General features: G+C 41.4%; 1 protein-coding gene across 2 annotated transcripts in view; it reads left to right on the forward strand.

Annotated features, from left to right (window-relative positions):
* DDX52 (DExD-box helicase 52) overlaps positions 1-2,595 on the forward strand; it is a 192,296-nt gene extending 189,701 nt beyond the window's left edge. For both annotated transcript variants that reach the window (XM_053706886.1, XM_053706888.1), the window contains exon 15: positions 2,210-2,595. In XM_053706886.1, coding sequence (XP_053562861.1) covers positions 2,210-2,291 — 82 coding nt within the window. In that variant the 3' untranslated portion in view covers positions 2,292-2,595. The remainder of the gene's footprint in view (positions 1-2,209) is intronic.
* The last annotated feature ends 21,046 nt before the right edge of the window (positions 2,596-23,641 follow it).

Consider the following 23,641-nt stretch of genomic DNA (forward strand, 5'->3'; position numbering starts at 1 on the left):
TAGAGGCAGATGCATGGAATGTATTTAGGGTTTAATGTAGCTTTAAGGGGAAACCAATTTTATACCCTTTAAGGCTATGCATCTATTAATGAATAACTTAACCCCTGTGTGTCTGCTTAGTGTATTTACCAGGTCAAAATTAAATATAAATGGTTTGGATAGAGAATTAAAGGGACAGTCTAGTCCAAAGCAAACTTTCATTATTCAGATAGGGCATGCAATTTTGAACAATTTTCAAATGTACCTCTATCACCAATTTTGCTTTTGTTCTCTTGGTATTCTTAGTTGAAAGCTAAACATAGGAGGTTCGTATGGTAATTTCTAAGACCTTGAAGGCTGCCTCTCATCTCAGGGCATTTTGACAGTTTTTCACCACTAGAGGGTGTTAGTTCATGTGTTTCATACAGATAACACTGTGCTCATGCACATGGAGTTCCTAGGAGTCAGCACTGATTGGCTAAAATGCAAGTCTGTAAAAAGCACTGAGATAAGGGGGTAATCTGCTTAGATACAAGGTAATAACAGACAGGTAAAAAGTGTATTAATATAACTGTTGGTTACGCAAAACTAGGGAATGGGTAATAAGGGATTATCTATCTTTTAAAACAATAAATATTCTGGTGTAGACTGTCCCTTTAAACTTTTAAACCACTTTGTAATTTGTCTTATCAATTTTGCTTACTTCTCTTGGTAACCTTTGTTAAAGGGTAATATGAGGTGCGCTTAGGAGCATGTACGTGTCTTTAGCCATCTGGCCGCAGTGTATGCAACAATGTTTATTGCAATGTTATAGACTGTTGTAAGTACTGCTACCATAGACTACTAGTGACATATGCATGCTCCTATCAGCCTTCCTAGATTTACTCTTTATCAAAGGATATCAACAGAACAAAACAAATTTAACTAAAGCAAATTGCAAAGTTGTTTTAAATGACATTCTGTGTTTGAATCATGAACATTTCATTTTGACTTTATGTCCCTTTTAAATGTAAATATTTTTCTCTAGGCAAATAATATTAAATTCTGCTACTGTTATTCAGTTCCTAGAAAACGAGTATCACAATTGTAGTCAGGAAAGCACTCCAAAGTAACCGTGATGAACAGAGAATCTCTGTCAATCTCCCCTTTGTCCCAAAAAACAGTGCAGTGCTTAATTGGCTGCAGGTGCTTGTTTAAAAAAATTAATTAATGAATGATCAAAGTGACACGAACATCAAAGGGACATTGACCAACTCACAATTACAAAATTTATCTGTTGCCTTGCAATAGATTAAAGGGACAGTATAAACCAATTTTCATATAACTGCATGTAATAGACACTACTATAAAGAATAATATGCACATACAAATCCAGTGTAAAACCTTTTAAAAACTTACTTAGAAGCTCCCAATTTAGTACTGCTGATGAGATTAGTCTGGAACACCCACTGAGAAGGGCTGATATCAGAACCTCCCCCTACCCTGCTTATGAAAAGACCCATTATACAAACAGAAGCAATGTGAAGTCTGTAGACATCAGTATAGATCTAAAACATTGCGGCTTGGTTAGGAGTCTGAAAATCAGCACAATGTTATTTAAAAATAAGAAAAACTATACATTTTTGCAAAAACACCCACAGATGGACTATATAAATGGATCATCTGCACCAAATTTATGCAAAGACAAATCTAGTGTACCCTTTTAATATATCCAAAGCAAAACTTGTATTGTTTTGATGTTCTTTATCTGATAGTCCCCTACTTAGGCCAATTTGGGACATGTGTGTGTCATGGCTAAGTTTGTAGCGTGCATTTCAAATTGAGAATTGGAAAACACAGAATTTTTATAGATACATTTACATGAAAGGTAAGTAAAATAAATAATGAAAGTATATTGGTATTTTTCTGTTCACTACCCATAATTAAGCATTATATATTTACAATCCCAATGTGTTTTAGGTGCCTCCAGTGCTTTACTTCATATCCTGTAATTACAGCATAAAAGGCAGATTTGTTTCCTTGCTGCAGTTTGTTAAAGTTACCAGCCCATTTATTACAATATATGCTCCCCAGAGTGGCTGAAATAGATTGAAGGACGTGTTCCCTAAATGCCATCAATTCAGAAAAACATTAGTCCAATGTATGAACTAGTGTCACATCCATGTCTCTTTTAAAGCATAAGTGCTATATATGTCTTTATATAATATATTATTATTTGTTGTTTCAACAGAATTATTATTAAGAAAAAACTGCAAGAGAAGAAGGCTGCCGCACAGGACAAAGGCGATAGGCAAGCGGCACCAGAAATCTGATCTCTCAAATATCTGTGAACATAGAAGACAGCCTCATATTAAATACATTATATGTCACAGATTTCATGGATTTAAGTAAAGATTTTTATAATGCTTGTGCATATAATAAAAATGCAAACTATTACTATATGTTGGGGGGGGGGATAAGTTATGTGGTTTTGTAAATTAACAGCTTATATAAAGCATTTCTGATGTACATAAAAATGCCACAGGTTTGTAGAACATATTTTTGTATTTGATGTTTCTTGAGCCAAACTGTCTGTCTATAGTTTTAACATCACTATATTAAAGATCCTAACTCCAATTATTATTTTTCATCTGCAAATATCTTCATTTCAAATATTTCTGAAGGAATATGGTCTGTATAAGACATTTTTGATGATATCAAAGGCTGCTTATAACTTCAACAGATTTATATGTTTAACAGCTTGAGTGCACATATTTTTTCTGTAATATGCAGCCATACAGCTCAAGCCTAATGTGTATTCTGTTGCCTATTCAAATCATTAGGACCCTACATCAAAGTGTTGAGTAACATTTGCCCTAGGTTTAGGCACAAAGTTGTTTTGGGCATGCACTTCAGTCAGCTGACCCAACAATACAGGCTGCAAAATTGCAACATAACACCCCGGGGGAAAGCCATGGATGTCTTCCAGGTATGTGTGCGTGCTACTGTTTATAAATATACTATTGAATGTTTTTATTTGGGGAATGTCAAACTTTTTCTGTGTTACTAAAAGGTTATAAAATACATATAATGTTTATACAGTGACAAAGCAAGAGCTGAAAACATGGCTTTTAATATCTTTCAATTTAGAGATTCTATAAAGATTACCTCGTGAAACACTGGGCATGATCTTTAAGGGATAAAATGAATTGTGACAGGTCAGAAAGGTTTCCAAGAGAAACTAAGAAGTAAATGACTTCAGAGAGAGTTTGAAAAACAAAAAAACTAACTGGCAAGAGTCTGAGGGAGGTACATTTGCAATATGGAAAATTCTGTTTAAGCAGGAGGCGGCGGAAGATTATAATCTTCCGCCGCCTCCTGCTTAAACAGAATTTTCCAGAAAGCAATGTAATATCTATTATGTTGTTGAAGAAAGCTTAAAAAGTATGTTATAGAAAAGCAGAAAATCACTCAAATTCAACACAGCTAGTACAAACGTGCTTTTGATGCTCTCAATACTACAGAAGAGATTACGTTTATAAAGGAGTATTTCCCAAGTTTGCTAAACAATGCATATTTTAAGCAAACTCAAAAACAAAGTATTAACAGCGCAACACTAGTTGAGAGGGTAAGGGGAGAAGAGAAAAAAGAAAGAAAAAATAATAAAGCAGAATGCTCACTTTCTTTGAAATACAGCGGTTAGGACAATAATATACTCTAAAAAATTGATAGATTGTCCCATAAGCAAATGTTACCACTTCCACAAAATCACTGCTGGGAATGTCATTTAGAGTCAGATACTTTTTTCCTCCAAAAGTGACTGTGTAAATCCAGGTATTATCTGAAGATTCTTGATCCACGGGCTGCAGCTATTTTCAGAGGTGTGTAACCTACACTCTCTATACAACGAATTCTAGAAAAGGAAAAACAAACGCAAGCCCATAGCAAGGTAGACGTTTGTGTTATTTATTGCACACTTGCCTATCTCCCATTAAGAGTTTGTAGAAAGAAGTCCAAAACGTCCAAATATTAGACTCTCATGTAGCGCGGTACACGCCACCGGATGATCTTTTAGCCAGCTGGTTCAATAGGAGCCACCAGAGCTCCGCCCCCTGCTTGTAGTTGTCAAACGTGTCTTTAAAAACCTGGTTCTCCCTTCTGATTGGTTGCTGTACGGCCTATCGGTTATAGTGAATCGGACCGGCCTCTGTGGGAAGAGCGTAATTTTACGTCTTCATGTGGAAATTCAATCCGAGATCCGGAACCCCTGCTACGTCACTGACACTCACACTTCCGATGCCAGCATCAGCTTTACACAGTCCTTAAATCACATTGCACTAGTAGCTTACGGAGGGTAATGACAGGAAGCAGCACAGACTTATCAAATAAAAACATGTTAAATATAAAGATTTAAAAACACAACAAAAACATAAAGTGCTATTATATTGACAAAACCCTTAATGGGAGACAGGCTTGTTATTATTTTATTCTTGTAAGTGTTTTTAACCGGAGTGTGTGCAATAAATAACACAAACGTCTTCCTTGATATGGGCTTGCGCTTGTTTTTCCTTTTCTAGAATTCAGTGCATACTTTACTAACAAAATTGAAAGTTTTTAACTACTTTATTACTCAGCAAAAACATAAATTATGCTTACCTGATAATTTAATTTCCATCTGTACAAGGAGAGTCCACGGCTTCATTCATTACTTGTGGGAAATACAAAACCTGGCCACCAGGAGGAAGCAAAGACACCCCAGCCAAAGGCTTAAATACCTCCCCCACTTCGCTCATCCCCCAGTCATTCTGCCGAGGGAGCAAGGAATAGTAGGAGAAATATCAGGGTATATATAGTGTCAGAAGAAAAAATTAATTTAGGTCCGCCCAACGGAGAACCGGGCGGGTGCCATGGACTCTCCTCGTACAGGTGGAAATGAAATCAGGTAAACATAATTTATGTTTTCCATCTTAATACGAGGAGAGGCCACAGCTTCATTCATTACTTGTGGGAAACAAATACCCAAGCTCTAGAGGACATTGAATGAAAACGGGAGGGTAAAAAAGAGGCAGACCCTAGACTGAGGGCACCACAGCCTGTAAAACCTTTCTCCAAAAAGCTACTTCAGCCAAAGCAAAAGCTTCAAATTTGTAAAACTTTGAAAAGGTATGTAAGAAGGACCAGGTAGCCTCCTTACAAATCTGCTTCATAGAGGCCTCTTTCTTGAAGGCCCAAGAAGAAGCCACAGCTCTAATTGGGTGATCCTCTTTGTCCCGCTGTATCATAAGCCAGGCGAGTCATGCTCCTCAGCCAAAAAGATAGGGAAGTGGAAAAAGCCTTCTGCCCTTTGCGCTTCCTTGAATAGACAACAAACAATGCTGAAGTCTGTCTGAAATCCTTCGTAGCCTGAAGATAAAACTTCAAAGCCCGAACCACATCCAAGTTATAAGGTAACCGTTCTTTTGAAGAAGAAGGGTTAGGACACAAGAAAGGAACTACAATCTTCTCATTAATGATGCGATCAGACGCAACCTTAGGGAGAAATCCAAATACAATAAATCATACAATATTTACATATTCTTCTTTCAAAGGATTTTACACCAGCAAGTCAATACTTAATGAGTTAATAAAAGAGAATATAAGGGAAGCGCTAAAGGAAAGCCAAAGGTATCAAACACTTAAATTAAATAAACATTTATTAAAACATGTAAATCTAACATAAAAGGGACGTCTCCCCAAATAGCACTGTTAAAATATTTTTAAATCAGTTCCTAAATCGGGTAAAAAACTAGCTGGTATATTATATACACTATGTGCACTTGTATACGGCTCTATCATCAACAATGGGTACAGTGTATATACACTAATAAATCAAAAGCAGTCCAAAAGAAAAAAGTTTCAGCCACCAAGCTGCCAATCAAAAAATGAAGTAGAACTGTCAGACAGATGTACTCTGAAAAATCCACAATTCTTTAAGCGAGATTGATACCCATCATTATCAGATGTATTATACGTTAGATTCTAGGCAGTTTACTTTACCCACGATCTCCTGATCGTATAAGGTTCACCTTCCTTATTCGGTATCCTCCTCGAGTGGATCCGACTACAGTTTCTCGGCGTCTGACGTCACTGAATAGAGTTCCGGTAAAGGGAAAACAGCCGGATCTTTGCGCTTCTTGTACACTTCACAGGTACGATTCTTTCACATCCACCCTGCACTTAGTGCTTGATGCACCCAAGGGTATAGACAAGATAGTAGAACGGTGGGCACTAGAGTGAATATTGAAAGTTCATTCAAACCACACTGCCGTGACATAGATACTCCAACTAGGAAAACAAAGTCCCAATACTATAACCCGGGTTATGATTATGAATTCCAAAAGGTGTTGTAAAATTGCATATAGATGCCAAAATGTAGTCCTGCCAACACAGCGTTTCGCCCACTTATGGGCTTTATCAAGATAGTGATGGCAAGTCCCTTTTCTCCAACATTGGTGTGTCCGGTCCACGGCGTCATCCTTACTTGTGGAAATATCTCTTCCCCAACAGGAAATGGCAAAGAGTCCCAGCAAAGCTGGCCATATGGTCCCTCCTAGGCTCCGCCCACCCCAGTCATTCTCTTTGCCGTTGCACAGGCAACATCTCCACGGAGATGGTTAAGAGTATGTGGTGTTTAGTTGTAGTTTTTTTATTCTACTATCAAGAGTTTGTTATTTTAAAATAGTGCTGGTATGTACTATTTACTCTGAAACAGAAAAAGATGAAGATTTCTGTTTGTGAGAGGAAGATGATTTTAGCAGACAGTAACTAAAATCGATTGCTGTTTCCACATAGGACTGTTGAGATGAAGTAACTTCAGTTGGGGGAAACAGTTAGCAGACTTTTCTGCTTAAGGTATGACTAGCCATATTTCTAACAAGACTGTGTAATGCTGGAAGGCTGTCATTTCCCCTCATGGGGACCGGTAAGCCATTTTCTTAGTTTCAAACAGAATAAAAGGCTTAATATGGGCTATAAAACTGGTAGACACTTTTATGGGCTAAATCGATTGCTTTATTTGGACATTTTATACATGTTTATGCTGATAATTCACACTTATAAACTTGGGGAACGTTTTTTAACGTCAGGCACTATGTTAGACACCTTTTCCAGTCAGGGAGGGCCTTCCCAGTTTTAGGCTGAGCCTCATTTTCGCGCCATTACTGCGCAGTTGTTTTTGAGAGCAAGACATGCTGATGCATGTGTGAGGACCTGAAAGTAGTTGGAAAAGTTTCTAGAAGGCGTCATTTGGTATCGTATTCCCCTCTGGGCTTGGTAAAGTCACAGCAAAGGCTAAATTTGTAAACGGCTCCGGTTCCGTTATTTTAAGGGTTAAAGCTCTGAAAATTGGTATGCAATACTTTTAAGGCTTTAAGACACTGTGGTGAAATTTTGGTAAATTTTGAACAATTCCTTCATACTTTTTCACATATTCAGTAATAAAGTGTGCTCTGTTTAAAATTTAAAGAGACAGTAACGGTTTTGTTTTAAAACGTTTTTTGTGCTTTATTGACAAGTTTAAGCCTGTTTAACATGTCTGTGTCTTCGGATAAGCTATGTTCTATATGTATGAAAGCCAATGTGTCTCCCCATTCAAAATTGTGTGATAATTGTGCCATAGCGTCCAAACAAAGTAAGGACAGTACTGCCACAGATAATGAAATTGCCCAAGATGATTCCTCAGATGAGGGGAGTAGACATGATACTACATCATCTCCTACTGTGTCTACACCAGTTTTGCCCACGCAGGAGGCCCCTAGTACATCTAGCGCTCCAATGCTTATTACCATGCAACAATTGACGGCTGTAATGGATAACTCCATAGCAAATATTTTATCCAAAATGCCTGCATATCAGAGAAAGCGCGATTGCTCTGTTTTAAACACTGAAGAGCAGGAGGGCGCTGATGATAATTGTTCTGTCATGCCCTCACACCAATCTGAAGTGGCCATGAGGGAGGTTTTGTCAGATGGGGAAATTTCAGATTCAGGAAAAATTTCTCAACAAGCTGAACCTGATGTTGTGACATTTAAATTTAAATTAGAACATCTCCGCGCACTGCTTAAGGAGGTGTTATCTACTCTGGATGATTGTGACAACTTGGTCATTCCAGAGAAATTATGCAAGATGGACAAGTTTCTAGAGGTTCCGGTGCACCCCGACGCTTTTCCTATACCCAAGCGGGTGGCGGACATAGTGAATAAGGAGTGGGAGAAGCCCGGCATACCTTTTGTTCCCCCCCCCCCTATATTTAAGAAATTATTTCCTATGGTCGACCCCAGAAAGGACTTATGGCAGACAGTCCCTAAGGTCGAGGGGGCAGTTTCTACTCTAAACAAGCAAACTACTATCCCTATCGAGGATAGTTGTGCTTTCAAAGATCCTATGGATAAAAAATTGGAAGGTTTGCTTAAAAAGATTTTTGTACAGCAGGGTTACCTTCTACAACCCATTTCGTGCATTGTTCCTGTCACTACAGCAGCGTGGTTCTGGTTCGAGGAACTAGAAAAGTCGCTCAGTAGAGAGACTCCGTATGAGGAGGTTATGGACAGAGTTCACGCACTTAAGTTGGCTAACTCTTTTATTTTAGATGCCGCTTTGCAATTAGCTAGATTAGCAGTGAAAAATTCAGGGTTTGCAATTGTGGCGCGCAGAGCGCTTTGGCTAAAGTCTTGGTCAGCGGATGTATCATCCAAGACAAAATTGCTTAACATCCCTTTCAAAGGTAAAACTCTCTTTGGGCCAGAATTGAAAGAGATTATCTCAGACATCACTGGGGGAAAGGGCCACGCCCTTCCACAAGATAGGCCTTTCAAGGCCAAGAATAAGTCTAATTTTCGTTCCTTTCGCAATTTCAGGAACAGACCGGCCTCTAATTCTGCATCCTCTAAGCAAGAGGGTAATGCCTCACAGCCCAAACCAGCCTGGAAACCTATGCAAGGCTGGAACAAGGGTAAGCAGGCCAAGAAGCCTGCTGCTGCTAACAAAACAGCATGAAGGAGTAGCCCCCGATCCGGGACCGGATCTAGTAGGGGGCAGACTCTCTCTCTTTGCTCAGGCTTGGGCAAGAGATGTTCAGGATCCCTGGGCACTAGAAATAGTTTCTCAGGGTTATCTTCTGGAATTCAAGGAACTACCCCCAAGGGGAAGGTTCCACATGTCTCACTTATCCTTAAACCAAATAAAGAGACAGGCGTTCTTACATTGTGTAGAAGACCTGTTAAAGATGGGAGTGATACACCCTGTTCCAATGACCGAACAAGGAATGGGATTTTACTCAAATCTGTTCGTAGTTCCCAAAAAAGAGGGAACCTTCAGACCAATTCTGGATTTAAAGATCCTAAACAAATTTCTCAGGGTACCATCGTTCAAAATGGAAACCATTCGAACGATTCTACCCACTATCCAGGAAGGTCAATTTATGACTACCGTGGATCTAAAGGATGCGTACCTACATATTCCTATCCACAAAGAACATCATCAGTTCCTAAGGTTCGCCTTTCTGGACAAACATTACCAGTTTGTGGCCCTCCCATTCGGGTTAGCCACTGCTCCAAGGATTTTCACAAAGGTACTCGGGTCCCTTCTAGCGGTTCTAAGACCAAGGGGCATTGCAGTAGTACCGTACTTGGACGACATTCTAATACAAGCGTCGTCCCTTTCAAAAGCAAAGGCTCTTACAGACATCGTTCTGGCCTTTCTCAGATCTCACGGATGGAAGGTGAACATAGAAAAGAGTTCTCTGTCTCCGTCAACAAGAGTTCCCTTCTTGGGAACAATAATAGATTCCTTAGAAATGAGGATTTTTCTGAAAGATGTCAGAAAGTCAAAACTTCTAAGCACTTGTCAAGTTCTTCACTCTGTTCCACGTCCTTCCATAGCTCAGTGCATGGAAGTAGTAGGGTTGATGGTTGCAGCAATGGACATAGTTCCTTTTGCACGAATTCATCTAAGACCATTACAACTGTGCTTGCTCAAACAGTGGAATGGGGACTATACAGACTTGTCTCCAGTGATTCAAGTAGATCAGAAGACCAGAGAGTCACTCCGTTCGTGGCTGACCCTGGACCATCTATCCCAGGGAATGAGCTTCCGCAGACCAGAGTGGGTCATTGTCACGATCGACGCCAGTCTAGTGGGCTGGGGCGCGGTCTGGGAATCCCTGAAAGCTCAGGGACTATGGTCTCGGGAAGAGTCTCTTCTCCCGATAAACATTCTGGAACTAAGAGCGATATTCAATGCTCTCAGGGCTTGGCCTCAGCTTGCAAAGGCCAGATTCATAAGATTCCAATCAGACAACATGACGACGGTTGCGTATATCAATCATCAGGGGGGAACAAGGAGTTCCCTAGCGATGAAAGAAGTGACCAAAATAATTCAATGGGCGGAGGATCACTCCTGCCATCTATCTGCGATCCACATCCCAGGTGTGGAAAACTGGGAAGCGGATTATCTGAGTCGTCAGACTTTCCATCCGGGGGAGTGGGAACTCCACCCGGAGATCTTTGCCCAGTTGACTCAATTATGGGGCATTCCAGACATGGATCAGATGGCGTCTCGTCAGAACTTCAAGGTTCCTTGCTACGGGTCCAGATCCAGGGATCCCAAGGCGACTCTAGTGGATGCACTAGTAGCACCTTGGACCTTCAACCTAGCTTATGTGTTTCCACCGTTTCCTCTCATTCCCAGGCTGGTAGCCAGGATCAAACAGGAGAGGGCCTCGGTGATCTTGATAGCTCCTGCGTGGCCACGCAGGACTTGGTATGCAGACCTGGTGAATATGTCATCGGTTCCACCATGGAAGCTACCTTTGAGACAGGACCTTCTTGTTCAGGGTCCATTCGAACATCCAAATCTGGTCTCCCTCCAGCTGACGGCTTGGAGATTGAACGCTTGATTCTATCAAAGCGTGGGTTTTCAGATTCTGTGATAGATACTCTGGTTCAGGCCAGAAAACCGGTAACTAGAAAGATTTACCATAAAATATGGAAAAGATATATCTGTTGGTGTGAATCCAAGGGATTCCCATGGAATAAGATAAAAATTCCTAAGATTCTTTCCTTTCTGCAAGAAGGTTTGGATAAAGGATTATCTGCGAGTTCTCTAAAGGGACAGATTTCTGCTTTATCTGTCTTACTACACAAACGACTGGCAGCTGTGCCAGATGTTCAAGCATTTGTTCAGGCTCTGGTTAGGATCAAGCCTGTTTACAGACCTTTGACTCCTCCCTGGAGTCTAAATCTAGTTCTTTCAGTTCTTCAAGGGGTTCCGTTTGAACCTCTACATTCCATAGATATTAAGTTATTATCTTGGAAAGTTTTGTTTTTGGTTGCTATTTCTTCTGCTAGAAGAGTTTCAGAGTTATCTGCTCTGCAGTGTACTCCGCCCTATCTGGTGTTCCATTCAGATAAGGTTGTTTTGCGTACTAAGCCTGGTTTTCTTCCAAAGGTTGTTTCCAACAAGAATATTAACCAGGAGATAGTTGTACCTTCTTTGTGTCTGAAACCAGTTTCAAAGAAGGAACGTTTGCTACACAATTTAGATGTAGTCCGTGCTCTAAAATTCTATTTAGAAGCTACAAAAGAATTCAGACAAACATCTTCTTTGTTTGTCGTCTATTCTGGTAAAAGGAGAGGTCAAAAAGCAACTTCTACCTCTCTTTCCTTTTGGCTTAAAAGCATCATCAGATTGGCTTATGAGACTGCCGGACGGCAGCCTCCTGAAAGAATCACAGCTCACTCCACTAGGGCTGTGGCTTCCACATGGGCCTTCAAGAACGAGGCTTCTGTTGATCAGATATGTAAGGCAGCGACTTGGTCTTCACTGCACACTTTTGCCAAATTTTACAAATTTGATACTTTTGCTTCTTCAGAGGCTATTTTTGGGAGAAAGGTTTTGCAAGCCGTGGTGCCTTCCGTTTAGGTAACCTGATTTGCTCCCTCCCTTCATCCGTGTCCTAAAGCTTTGGTATTAGTTCCCACAAGTAAGGATGATGCCGTGGACCGGACACACCAATGTTGGAGAAAACAGAATTTATGCTTACCTGATAAATTACTTTCTCCAACGGTGTGTCCGGTCCACGGCCCGCCCTGGTTTTTTAATCAGGTCTGATGAATTATTTTCTCTAACTACAGTCACCACGGTACCATATGGTTTCTCCTATATTTTTCCTCCTGTCCGTCGGTCGAATGACTGGGGTGGGCGGAGCCTAGGAGGGACTATATGGCCAGCTTTGCTGGGACTCTTTGCCATTTCCTGTTGGGGAAGAGATATTTCCACAAGTAAGGATGACGCCGTGGACCGGACACACCGTTGGAGAAAGTAATTTATCAGGTAAGCATAAATTCTGTTTTATGTTAGATTTACATGTTTTAATAAATGTTTATTTAATTTAAGTGTTTGATACCTTTGGCTTTCCTTTAGCGCTTCCCTTATATTCTCTTTTATTATCTTATTTCCACTTGTGACATTTATAGGGATATTGTCATTTAGGGGGAGTCTGGTATCTATGTCCTAGCGCACCTTATATATATCTTTAGCTAATACTTAATGAGTTAATGATCTGTTTTGATACATGTATCTGTAAATATTTAATAAAAAAAAAAGAAATATTATTTCTTTCTAATGACACAGTGAGTTCACAGATCATCTCTAATTACTATTGGGAATATCACTCCTGGCCAGCAGGAGGAGGCAAAGAGCACCACAGCAAAGCTGTTAAGTATCGCCTCCCTTCCCTCCAACCCCAGTCATTCTCTTTGCCTATGTTAAAAGCAAGGAGGTGGTAAAGTTTAGGTGTCTGAAAGAAGATTCTTCAATCAAGATTTTATTATTTTACAGCAGAGCAAATTTGTTTTGCTCTTTCCTGGGGTTTAGCCATAGCCCATGTCAGTCTCTTCAGTAGAGCAGTGGTGGCTTTTAAGCAATTGGGAACTTGTGGGGTATAATCCTCACTGCGCCTCCCAAAATAGTTGTTGCTGCCCTAACTTGAAAGCCTGAGTAAGATTACACAGTCTTTCTTTTCTTCCACAGGTCCATGTGAGGGAGACTGCCTCTCAAACCTAGTGAGCTGCCCTGCTGCCAGGCAGATTACATTGAGGTAAGTGCTAAATTTATTTTTCTAAACAGGTAAAAAGAAAAATATTGACACTTTTAACAGTTAGCTCTGTATGGAACATCAGATGCATTATTCCTATTATGGGTTTATAGGATAATGTGAGGCAGTTTGTGCAGGCACTGGGAACGAGAGGAGGCCCAGGGGACATAGGCTCAGTTTGTTTTTATTCCGGTCAGGGTGGTAGTGTTTACTTTGCTCTCTGCGGCTTTACCTTCAGAGTGAAGATTAATGCCCGCCGGGAGGTTCAGCTTGATACGCCCACGATGGGCGGGTCTTTAATGAAGCGGCAAAGAGTTTTTGCGTGCTTTTTTTCCTTCTTCCTGAGTGCCGGAAGGGTGACATACTTCATTGCAGCTCTGCCTCTCAGTGATAGCGGTCGCCGGATACCGGTGGGAGCAGCTCTGGATTGAGTCCGGATTTTCTCTATCTATTGACTCCAGCAACCAGCAGGACAGGTAGGCACCTCAGCAGAGCTAGCTGAGGTGTAGAGGCTGTTTGGGGTGCTCTAAAACCGCTGTTTTTGCATTAGGAAATAAAAAGTTGTTTTTAAAATTTTAAAGGAACAGTAACGTTTTTGTGCCATAATCTCAAAATTAAATAAGTGTTTTTTTAATTTATTTTTTTCTTCAATTATTAGGTAAAGATGGACCAAGAGGCCCTGCAAAATGTTACTTGTACTTTGTGTTTTGATGCTAATGTGGAACCAGCAATCCCTTTTTGTTCCTCATGTATTGAGAGAACATTGCATTACAGGGATAGACTTTTTGATTCTGAGCCATCATTGTCTAAGGCGGATGCTATTCAGGAGTCTCCTGTTCAAGTTATGTCGCAGCTTTCTCCTCAAGTGTCCCAAACTTTATCGCCTACACATGCAGTGCCCTGCGCTTTCACACTCCGGTTGGAGTTACGTTGCAAGACATTGCTACCTACATGTCTTCTGCGGTAACTGATGCGCTGTCTGCTTTTCCCATGCTGTAGGGAAAGCGCAATAGGAAATGTAAGGTTTCTGACACAGTCGTGGCTATTCCGAATGTTCCTTCCCAGAAGTATGAGGAGGAAGATACTTTGGTGACATCTGAGGGTGAATACTCAGACAGTGTAATTCCTTCTTCTGATGCTGAAGTTGTATCATTCAGATTTAAGCTGGAACACCTCCGTTTGTTACTTAAGGAGGTTTTGGCTACCTTGGATGATTGCGACACTACTATCGTAGTCAATCCTAAGAAGTCTAGTAAGCTAAACAAGTACTTTGATGTACCTTCCATGGTGGAGGTTTTCCCTGTACCAGACCGGGCTACAGAGATTATTGCTAGGGAATAGGAGAGACCTGGTATCCCTTTTTCTCCATCCCCAATTTTTAAGAAGATGTTTCCAATTGCTGACTCTATCAAGGAGTCTTGACAGACGGTCCCCAAGGTGGAAGGGGCAATTTCCACTTTGGCTAAGAGAACCACTATTCCCATAGAGGATAGCTGTTCCTTTAAGGATCCTATGTGGAAGGGTTACTTAAAAAGATGTATGTATAGCAGGGTTTACAATGGCAACCTGCGGTGTGTATTGCCGTCACCAGCGCAGCGGCATACTGGTTTGATGCGTTGTCTGATTCTATTCAGACAGATACTCCCCTTGAAGAGATCCAGGATAGGATCAAGGCTCTTAAGTTGGCCCACTCCTTTATTACGGATGCTTCCCAAGCTGGAAGCAAAGATTTCTGGTTTTGCCGTACTGGCCCGCAGAGCCTTATAGTTGAAGTCCTGGTCTGCGGATGTATCGACTAAGCTTTTGGCGATTCCCTACAAGGGTAAGACCTTGTTTGGGCCGGGCTTGGCTGAAATTATTTCCAACATTACGGGAGGAAAGGGTCATTTCCTCAGGATAGCAGGAATAAGCAGAAGGGACATCAGTCATTTTCATTCCTTTCGAAACTTCAAAGGTAAGCCTTCCTCTGCCAAGCAGGAACAGTCTAAACTTTCCTGGAGGACCAACCAGTCTTGGAACAAGGGGAAGCAATCTAAGAAGCCTGTTAATGACTCAGTCAGCATCAAGGGTCTGCCCCTGATCTGGGACTGGATCTTGTGGGGGGCAGACTTTCCTTCTTCACTTAGGTCTGGGTTTGGGATATTCTGGATTCCTGGGCGATGGACATTGTGTCCCAGGGATGCAAACTAGAGTTCAAGACCTTTCCTCCCAGGAGGCAGGTTTCTGCTCTCAAGGTTATCTGTAGACCAGATAAAAAGAGAGGCGTTCTTACAATGTGTCCGGGACCTTTCCGACCTGGGAAACAGGGTCTGGGATTTTACTCCAATCTGTTCTAGGTTCCCAAAAAAAGTTTCAGACCAATTATAGACCTCCTCAGAGTACCGTCCTTCAAGATGGAAACTTTTCGTTCCATTCTTCCCTTGGTTCAAGAGGGTCAATTCATAACAGTAGATTTAAAGGATGCGTACCTGCATGTTCCTATCCACAGGGATCATCACAAGTTTCTGAGGTTCGCATTTCTAGACAAACAATTCCAGTTTGTGGCTCTTCCATTCGGCCTTGCCATAGCTCCCAGAATTTTTTCCAAGGTCCTGGGATCTCTGTTGGCCGTGCTCCGGTTGCGGGGCATTGCAGTGGCGCCTTATCTGGTCGACATTCTGGTTCAAGCGCCATCCTTTCAACAAGCGAACTCCCACACGGAGATGTTATCCTTTCTGTGTTCTCATGGATGAAAGGTGAATTTGGGAAAGAGTTCCTTGATTCCAGCTACAAGGGTAGTGTTCTTGGGAACCATAATAGATTCCTTATCAATGAAAATATTTCTGACTCTTGTCTGGCCCTTGAGTCCTCTCCTCGGCCGTCAGTGGCTTAATGTATGGAGGTGATCGTTCTGATGGTAGCTGCCATGGACATCGTTCCGTTTGCCCGGGTTCCATCTCAGACCTCTGCAGTTATGCATGCTCAGTCAATGGAACAGGGATTATGCTGATCTGTCTCTGCGATTACATCTGGATCAGGAGACAGATTCTCTTCCTTAGTGGTTGTCTCAGGAACATCTCTCCCAGGGAACCTGCTTCCGCAGACCCAACTGGGTGATTGTGACAACAGAAGCCTGCTGGGATGGGGAGCAGTCTGGGGCTCACTAAAGTCTCAGGGGACATGGACTCGGGAGGAGTCTGTTCTCATAAACATCCTAGAGCTGAGGGCAATCTTCAATGCTCTTTTGGCCTGGCCTCAACTTCAGCCCGGTTTATCAGGTTCCAGTCGGACAACATAACTTCAGTGGCTTACATAAACCATCAGGGAGGAACTGCTGACTATCTGTGATCCACATTCCAGGAGTGGACAATTGGGAAGCGGATTTTCTGAGCAGACAGACCTTTCACCCGGGGAGTGGGAACTTTATCTGGAGGTGTTTTCCAACTTGATTCTCAAATGGGGACAGCCGGAGCTGGATCTCATTGCATCTCGACGAATGCCAAGCTCCCGAGGTACGGGTCGAGATCAAGGGATCCTCAGGCTGTACTGATTGATGCTCTGGTGGTTCCTTGGAATATCAGTCTAGCATACCTATTTCCGCCGTTTGCTCTCCTTCCACAGGTTATTGCCCGAATCAAACAGAAGGCAGCGTCTGTGATCCTCATTGCACCGGTGTGGCCTCGCAGGATCTGGTATGCAGTCCTTGTGGAGATGTCTTCTCTTCCACCTTGGAGACTTCCACTGAGGAAGGACCTTCTACTTCAAGGGCTCTTCATTCATCCAAATCTCCTTTCTCTGAAGCTGACTACTTGTAGATTGAACGCTTAATTCTAAGCGCAGGTTTTCGGAATCGGTTATTGAGACCTTGATTCAGGCTCGTAAGCCTGTAACTAGAAAGATTTACCATAAGATATGGCGTAAATATCTGTATTGGTGTGAATCCAGAAGCTACTCTTGGAGTAGAGTTCGGATTCCTAGAATTTTGTCCTTTCTCCAAGAAGGTCTGGTGAAGGGCTTATCTGCAAGTACTTTTGAAGGGTCAAATATCTGCCTGGTCTATTTTGTTGCATAAACGTCTGGCGGATGTACCAGACGTGCAATCTTTCTGTCAGGCCTTGGTCAGAATCAGGCCTGTGTTCAAACCTGTTACTCCTCCCTCGAGTCTTAACCTTGTTCTTAAAGTTCTTCAGCAGGCTCCGTTTGAGCCTATGCATTCCTTAGATATTAAGATGATATCTTGGAAAGTTTTGTTTCTTGATTCAATTTCTTCTGCTCGTAGAGTCTCGGCGTTGCAGTGTGAATCCCGTTACCTTATTTTTCATTCGTATAAGGTAGTTCTGCATACGAAGTTAGGGTTCCTCCCTAAAGTGGTTTTGGATAGGAACATTAATCAAGAAATCCTTGTGTCCTAACCCTTCTTCTCATAGAGAGTCTGCTGCACAACCTAGATGTGGTACGTGCGTTGAAATACTATTTACAGGCGACTAAGGATTTCCGCCAGTCTTCTGCTTTGTTTGTTGTTTTCTCTGGGAAATGCAAGCGTCAGAAAGCTACGGCTAATTCTCTCTCTTTGTGGCTGAAGAGTATAATTTGTTTGGCCTATGAAACTGCTGGACAGCAGCCTCTTGAGAGTCACGGCTAGGGCTGTTTCCTCTGCCTGGGCATTCAAAAATGAAGCTTCTGTTGAACAGATTTGCAAGGCTGCAACTTGGTCCTCTCTACACACTTTTTCTCAATTCTATAAATTTGATACTTTTGCCTCGGCTGAGGCTTCTTTTGGGAGAAAGGTTCTTCAAGCAGTGGTCCCTTCCATTTAGGTACCCTGTCTTTTCCCTCCCTTATCATCTGTGTCCTCTAGCTTGGGTATTGATTCCCAATAGTAATTAGAGATGATCCGTGGACTCACCGTGTCATTAGAAAGAAAACGAAATTTATGCTTACCTGATAAATTTTATTTATTTCTTGACACAGTGAGTCCAGGGCCCGCCCTGTTTATTTTGACAGGTTTTTATGTTGTAAACCTCAGGCACCTCTGCACCTTGTGTTACTTCCTTTCACTCTTTTTCCTTCGGTTGAATGACTGGAGTTGGAGGGAAAGGAGGTGATACTTAACAGCTTTGCTGTGGTGCTCTTTGCCTCCTCCTGCTGGCCAGGAGTGATATTCCCAATAATAATTAGAGATGATCCGTCGACTCGCCGTGTCAAGAAAGAAAGACATTTATCAGGTAAGCATAAATTTCGTTTTCTAATATCCGTTTGTATATTTGCCTGTTCTCTCAACACTTGGGGACCGATTTATCATAGCCTGAATGGGGCCAAATATGGCTCACCGGAAATGGGAGTTAAGAAGCAGTGGTCTTAAGATCGCTGCTCCTTAACTCATACGCCGCCTCTGACGCAGCGGACAGCAATCTGCCCAATCGCATATGATCAGGTTGATTGACACCCCCTGCTAGCAGCCGATTGGCCACAAACCTGCAGGGGCGGCATTGCACAAGCAGTTCACAAGAACTGCTTGTGCATGATACAGTGGGGCGAAAAAGTAATTAGTCAGCCACCAATTGTGCAAGTTCTCCCACTTAAGAAGATGAGAGGCCTGTAATTTTCATCATAGGTATACCTCAACTATGAGAGACAAAATGTGGAAACAAATCCAGACAATCACATTGTCTGATTTGGAAATAATTTATATTATATATCTTTTTCTCTCTGTTGGTTTCTGAGGGATTATAAGAAATGTGCGCTTTTTACTCTGCTGTGCAGTTTCTTTTCCTACCAGTCATGTGACTCCCCGCCCTTCCGTTTGAGATTCGGAGCGGCGTAATTTCTATGTGAGCTCTCTTTTGTAACGGCTTGTTTGACTGATCTGCAGGGGAGTTTGTCAAATATTGGTGAAGGTTCAAGTAGGGCACCTTAGACTGGCTGAGGTGTAGAGGCGAATACTTTGTTTTTTCCTGGTAGCGTTTTTGCGCTGTGACAAAAAATGTTTTCTTTTATTAAAGTGACAGTAGTCATTTTCAAGTTGCCTTTAATTCCGTTTCTTTTGGGGATTAATCCAAGCTATGGACTCTGAACAGGAGTCTGTTTCTCTTAATAAATGTTTACTGTGTTTGGAGGCACAAATTGTTTTGCCTATGCAATTTTGTTCCTCATGATTAACCAGGACGCTTAAGTTTAAAGATAAATTACTGCCTTCTGAGCCTAATGTCTCCCAGGATGATGCTGTTCAGGATATGCCACAGCTTTCTCCTCAAATGTCCCAAGCCTCAATGGCTTCACATACAGTGCCCTGCGGTTCCTCTCAGCCTCCTGGAGGAGTGTATTTGCCAATAGATTTTGCTGCAGTATCTGTGGCTTTATCTGCTTTTCCCATACTGGGGAAGTGCAAGAGGAAATCAAAACATTTTTCTGATAGTAAGGTGTCTATTCCATCTTCTGCTGTGAGGGTTGACCTCCCTTATAAGTCAGATGAGGAGGATACCTTGGTAGCTTCTGAGGGTGAGATCTCAGATTCGGACAGTATAAATCTTTTGACTGATTCTTAAGATGTAAGCTTCAGATTTAAGCATGAACACCTTTGTTTACTTCTAAAGGAGGTACTAGCTACCTTGGACGACTCCGACTCTGGTCGTTGTCAACCCTAAAAAATCTAGTAAGCCTAATAAATATTATGATGATCCATCTGCTGTGGAAGTATTTCCTGTCCGAGACTGTGTGTTGGAGATCATTTCTCAGGAATGGGATAAGCCAGGGGTTCCCTTTTCCCCTTCTGTTTTTAAGAAGATGTTTCCTGTTGCTGACTCCATTAGGGACTCATGGCATACTTTGCCTAAAGTGGAAGGAGCTATTTCCACTCTGGCCAAGAGAACCACGATTCCTATAGAGGATGGCTGTTCTTTTAAAGATCCCATGGACAAAAAGCTGGAGGCTTATTTAAAGAAAATGTATGTTCATCAGGGATTACAATGGCAGCCTGCCGTTTTGTATTGCTACGGTAACAAGCGCAGCATCTTATTGGTGTGACGCTTTGTCCGAGCTAATTTTAGAAGAGACTTTGTTAGAGGAGATCCAAGATAGGATCAAGGCTTTCAAGCTGGCTAATTCCTTTATCTCTGATGCCAACATGCAAGTCATTAGACTAGAAGCCAAGATGTCTGGTTTCACTGTTCTAGCCCGTGGGTCTGTGGTTAAAATCTTGGTCAGCTGATGTTTCTTCCAAGCTCTTGTCGCTACCTTTCAAGGGCAAGACCCCGTTTGGCCCTGGTCTGGCAGAGATCATTTCTGAAATTACAGGTGGAAAGGGGTCTTTCTTTCATGTAATTAGCAAGAGTCCATGAGCTAGTGACGTATGGGATATACATTCCTACCAGGAGGGGCAAAGTTTCCCAAACCTCAAAATGCCTACAAATACACCCCTCACCACACCCACAAATCAGTTTTACAAACTTTGCCTCCCATGGAGGTGGTGAAGTAAGTTTGTGCTAGATTCTACGTTGATATGCGCTTCGCAGCAGGCTGGAGCCCGGTTTTCCTCTCAGTGTGCAGTGAATGTCAGAGGGATGTGAAGAGAGTATTGCCTATTTGAATTCAATGGTCTCCTTCTACGGGATCTATTTCATAGGTTTTCTGTTATCGGTCGTAGAGATTCATCTCTTACCTCCCTTTTCAGATCGACGATATACTCTTATGTACCATTACCTCTACTGATTCTCGTTTCAGTACTGGTTTGGCTTTCTACTACATGTAGATGAGTGTCCTGGGGTAAGTAAGCCTTATTTTTTGTGACACTCTAAGCTATGGTTGGGCACTTTTATATAAAGTTCTAAATATATGTTTAAACATTTATTTGCCTTGATTCAGGATGATCAATATTCCTTATTTCAGACAGTCAGTTTCATTATTTGGGATAATGAATATGAATAAAAACATTTTTTCTTACCTTAAAAATTGACTTTTTTTCCCTGTGGGCTGTTAGGCTCGCGGGGGCTGAAAATGCTTCATTTTATTGCGTCATTCTTGGCGCTGACTTTTTTGGCGCCAAAAATTTCTTTGTCATTTCCGGCGTCATACTTGTCGCCGGAAGTTGTTCGTGTTTATGTCATTTTTTTGACGTTTTGCGCCAAAAATGTCGGCGTCACCGGATGTGGCGTCATTCTTGGCGCCAAAAGCATTTGGGCGCCAATAATGTGGGCGGCTTTTTTGGCGCTAAGAAATGTGGGCGTCATTATTGTCTCCACCTTTTTTTCTCACATTATTTAAGTCTCATTTTTCATTTGCTTCTGGTTGCTAGAGGCTTGTTCATTGGCATTTTTTCCCATTACTGAAACTGCCTTTTAAGGAATTGGATAGATTTTGCTTTATATGTTTTTTCTCTTACATATTGCAAGATGTCTCAGATTGACCCTGGATCAGAAGCTACTTCTGGAAAAATGCTGCCTGATGCTGGTTCCACCAAAGTTAAGTGTATCTGCTGTAAACTTGTGGTAACTGTCCCTCCGGCTGTAGTTTGTGATGAATGTCATGATAAGCTTGCTAATGCAGATAGTATTTCCATTAGTAATATACCATTACCTGTTGCTGTTCCATCAACATCTAATACTCAGGATGTTCCTGTTAATATAAGAGATTTTGTTTCTAAATCTATTAGGAAGGCTATGTCTGTTATTCCTCCTTTCAGTAAACGTAAAAGGTCTTTTAAAACTTCACATTTTTCAGATGAATTTTTAAATGAACATCATCATTCTGATTTGTCTGTTTCTGATGTTGATTTTTCTGGTTCAGAGGATTCTGTCTCAGATATTGACACTGATAAATCTTCATATTTATTTAAAATGGAATTTATTCGTTCTTTACTTAAAGAAGTTTTAATCGCATTAGAGATGGAGGAATCTAGTCCTCTTGATACTAAATCTACTAAGCGTTTAAATTCGGTTTTTAAACCTCCTACAGTTATTCCGGAAGTTTTTCCTGTCCCTGATGCTATTTCTGAAGTAATTTCTAGGGAATGGAATAATCTGGGTAATTCATTTACTCCTTCTAAAAGGTTTAAGAAATTGTATCCTGTGCCATCTGACAGATTAGAGTTTTGGGACAAAATCCCTAAAGTTGATGGGGCTATCTCTACTCTCGCTAAACGTACTACTATTCCTACGGCAGATAGTACTTCCTTTAAGGTTCCTTTAGATAGGAAAATAGATTCCTTTCTAAGGAAAGCTTATTTATGTTCAGGTAATCTTCTTAGGCCTGCTATTTCTTTGGCTGATGTTGCAGCAGCTTCCACTTTTTGGTTGGAGGCTTTGGCACAACAAGTGTCAGATCATAATTCTCATAGCATTGTTAAACTTCTTCAACATGCTAATAACTTTATTTGTGATGCCATTTTTTATATCATTAGAGTTGATGTCAGGTATATGTCTTTAGCTATTTTAGCTAGAAGAGCTTTATGGCTTAAAACTTGGAATGCAGATATATCTTCTAAGTCAACTTTGCTTTCCCTTTCTTTCCAAGGTAATAAATTGTTTGGTTCCCAGTTGGATTCCATTATTTCAACTGTTACTGGGGGAAAGGAACTTTTTTACCTCAGGATAAAAAATCTAAAGGTAAATATAGGGCTGCTAATCGTTTTCGTTCCTTTCGTCAGAATAAGGAACAGAAGCCTGATCCTTCCCCTAAAGGAACAGTTTCTGTTTGGAAACCATCTCCAGTCTGGAATAAATCCAAGCCTTTTAGAAAGCAAAAGCCAGCTCCTAAGTCCACATGAAGGTGCGGCCCTCATTCCAGCACAGCTGGTAGGGGGCAGATTATGATTTTTCAAAGAAATTTGGATCAATTCGATTCACAGTCTTTGGATTCAGAACATTGTTTCACAGGGGTACAGAATAGGTTTCAAGGTAAGGCCTCCTGCAAGAAGATTTTTTCTTTCTCGCATTCCAATAAACCCAGTGAAGGCTCAAGCATTTCTGAAATGTGTTTCAGATCTAGAGTTGGCTGGAGTAATTGTGCCTGTTCCAGTTCTGGAACAGGGTCAGGGGTTTTACTCCAATCTATTCATTGTACCAAAGAAGGAGAATTCCTTCAGACCAGTTATGGTTTTAAAAATATTGAATCGTTATGTAAGGATACCAACATTCAAAATGGTAACTATAAGGACTATTCTGCCTTTTGTTCAGCAAGGGCATTATATGTCCACAATAGATTTACAGGATGCATATCTGCATATTCCGATTCATCCAGATCACTATCAGTTTCTGAGATTTTCTTTTCTAGACAAGCATTACCAGTTTGTTGCTCTGCCGTTCGGCCTAGCAACAGCTCCAAGGATTTTTTCAAAGGTTCGCGGTGCCCTGCTATCTGTAATCAGAGAACAGGGTATTGTGGTATTTCCTTATTTGGACGATATCTTGGTACTTGCTCAGTCTTCACATTTAGCAGAATTTCATACGAATCGACTTGTGTCATTTCTTCAAGAACATGGTTGGAGGATCAATTTACCAAAGAGTTCATTGATTCCTCAGACAAGGGTAATGTCATATCAGAGTTTGTTAGCAGTTGTTGTTAGAGTGGAATCATTGA

Source organism: Bombina bombina, chromosome 3, assembly GCF_027579735.1.
Source record: "Bombina bombina isolate aBomBom1 chromosome 3, aBomBom1.pri, whole genome shotgun sequence".
NCBI classification, from domain to species: domain Eukaryota; kingdom Metazoa; phylum Chordata; class Amphibia; order Anura; family Bombinatoridae; genus Bombina; species Bombina bombina.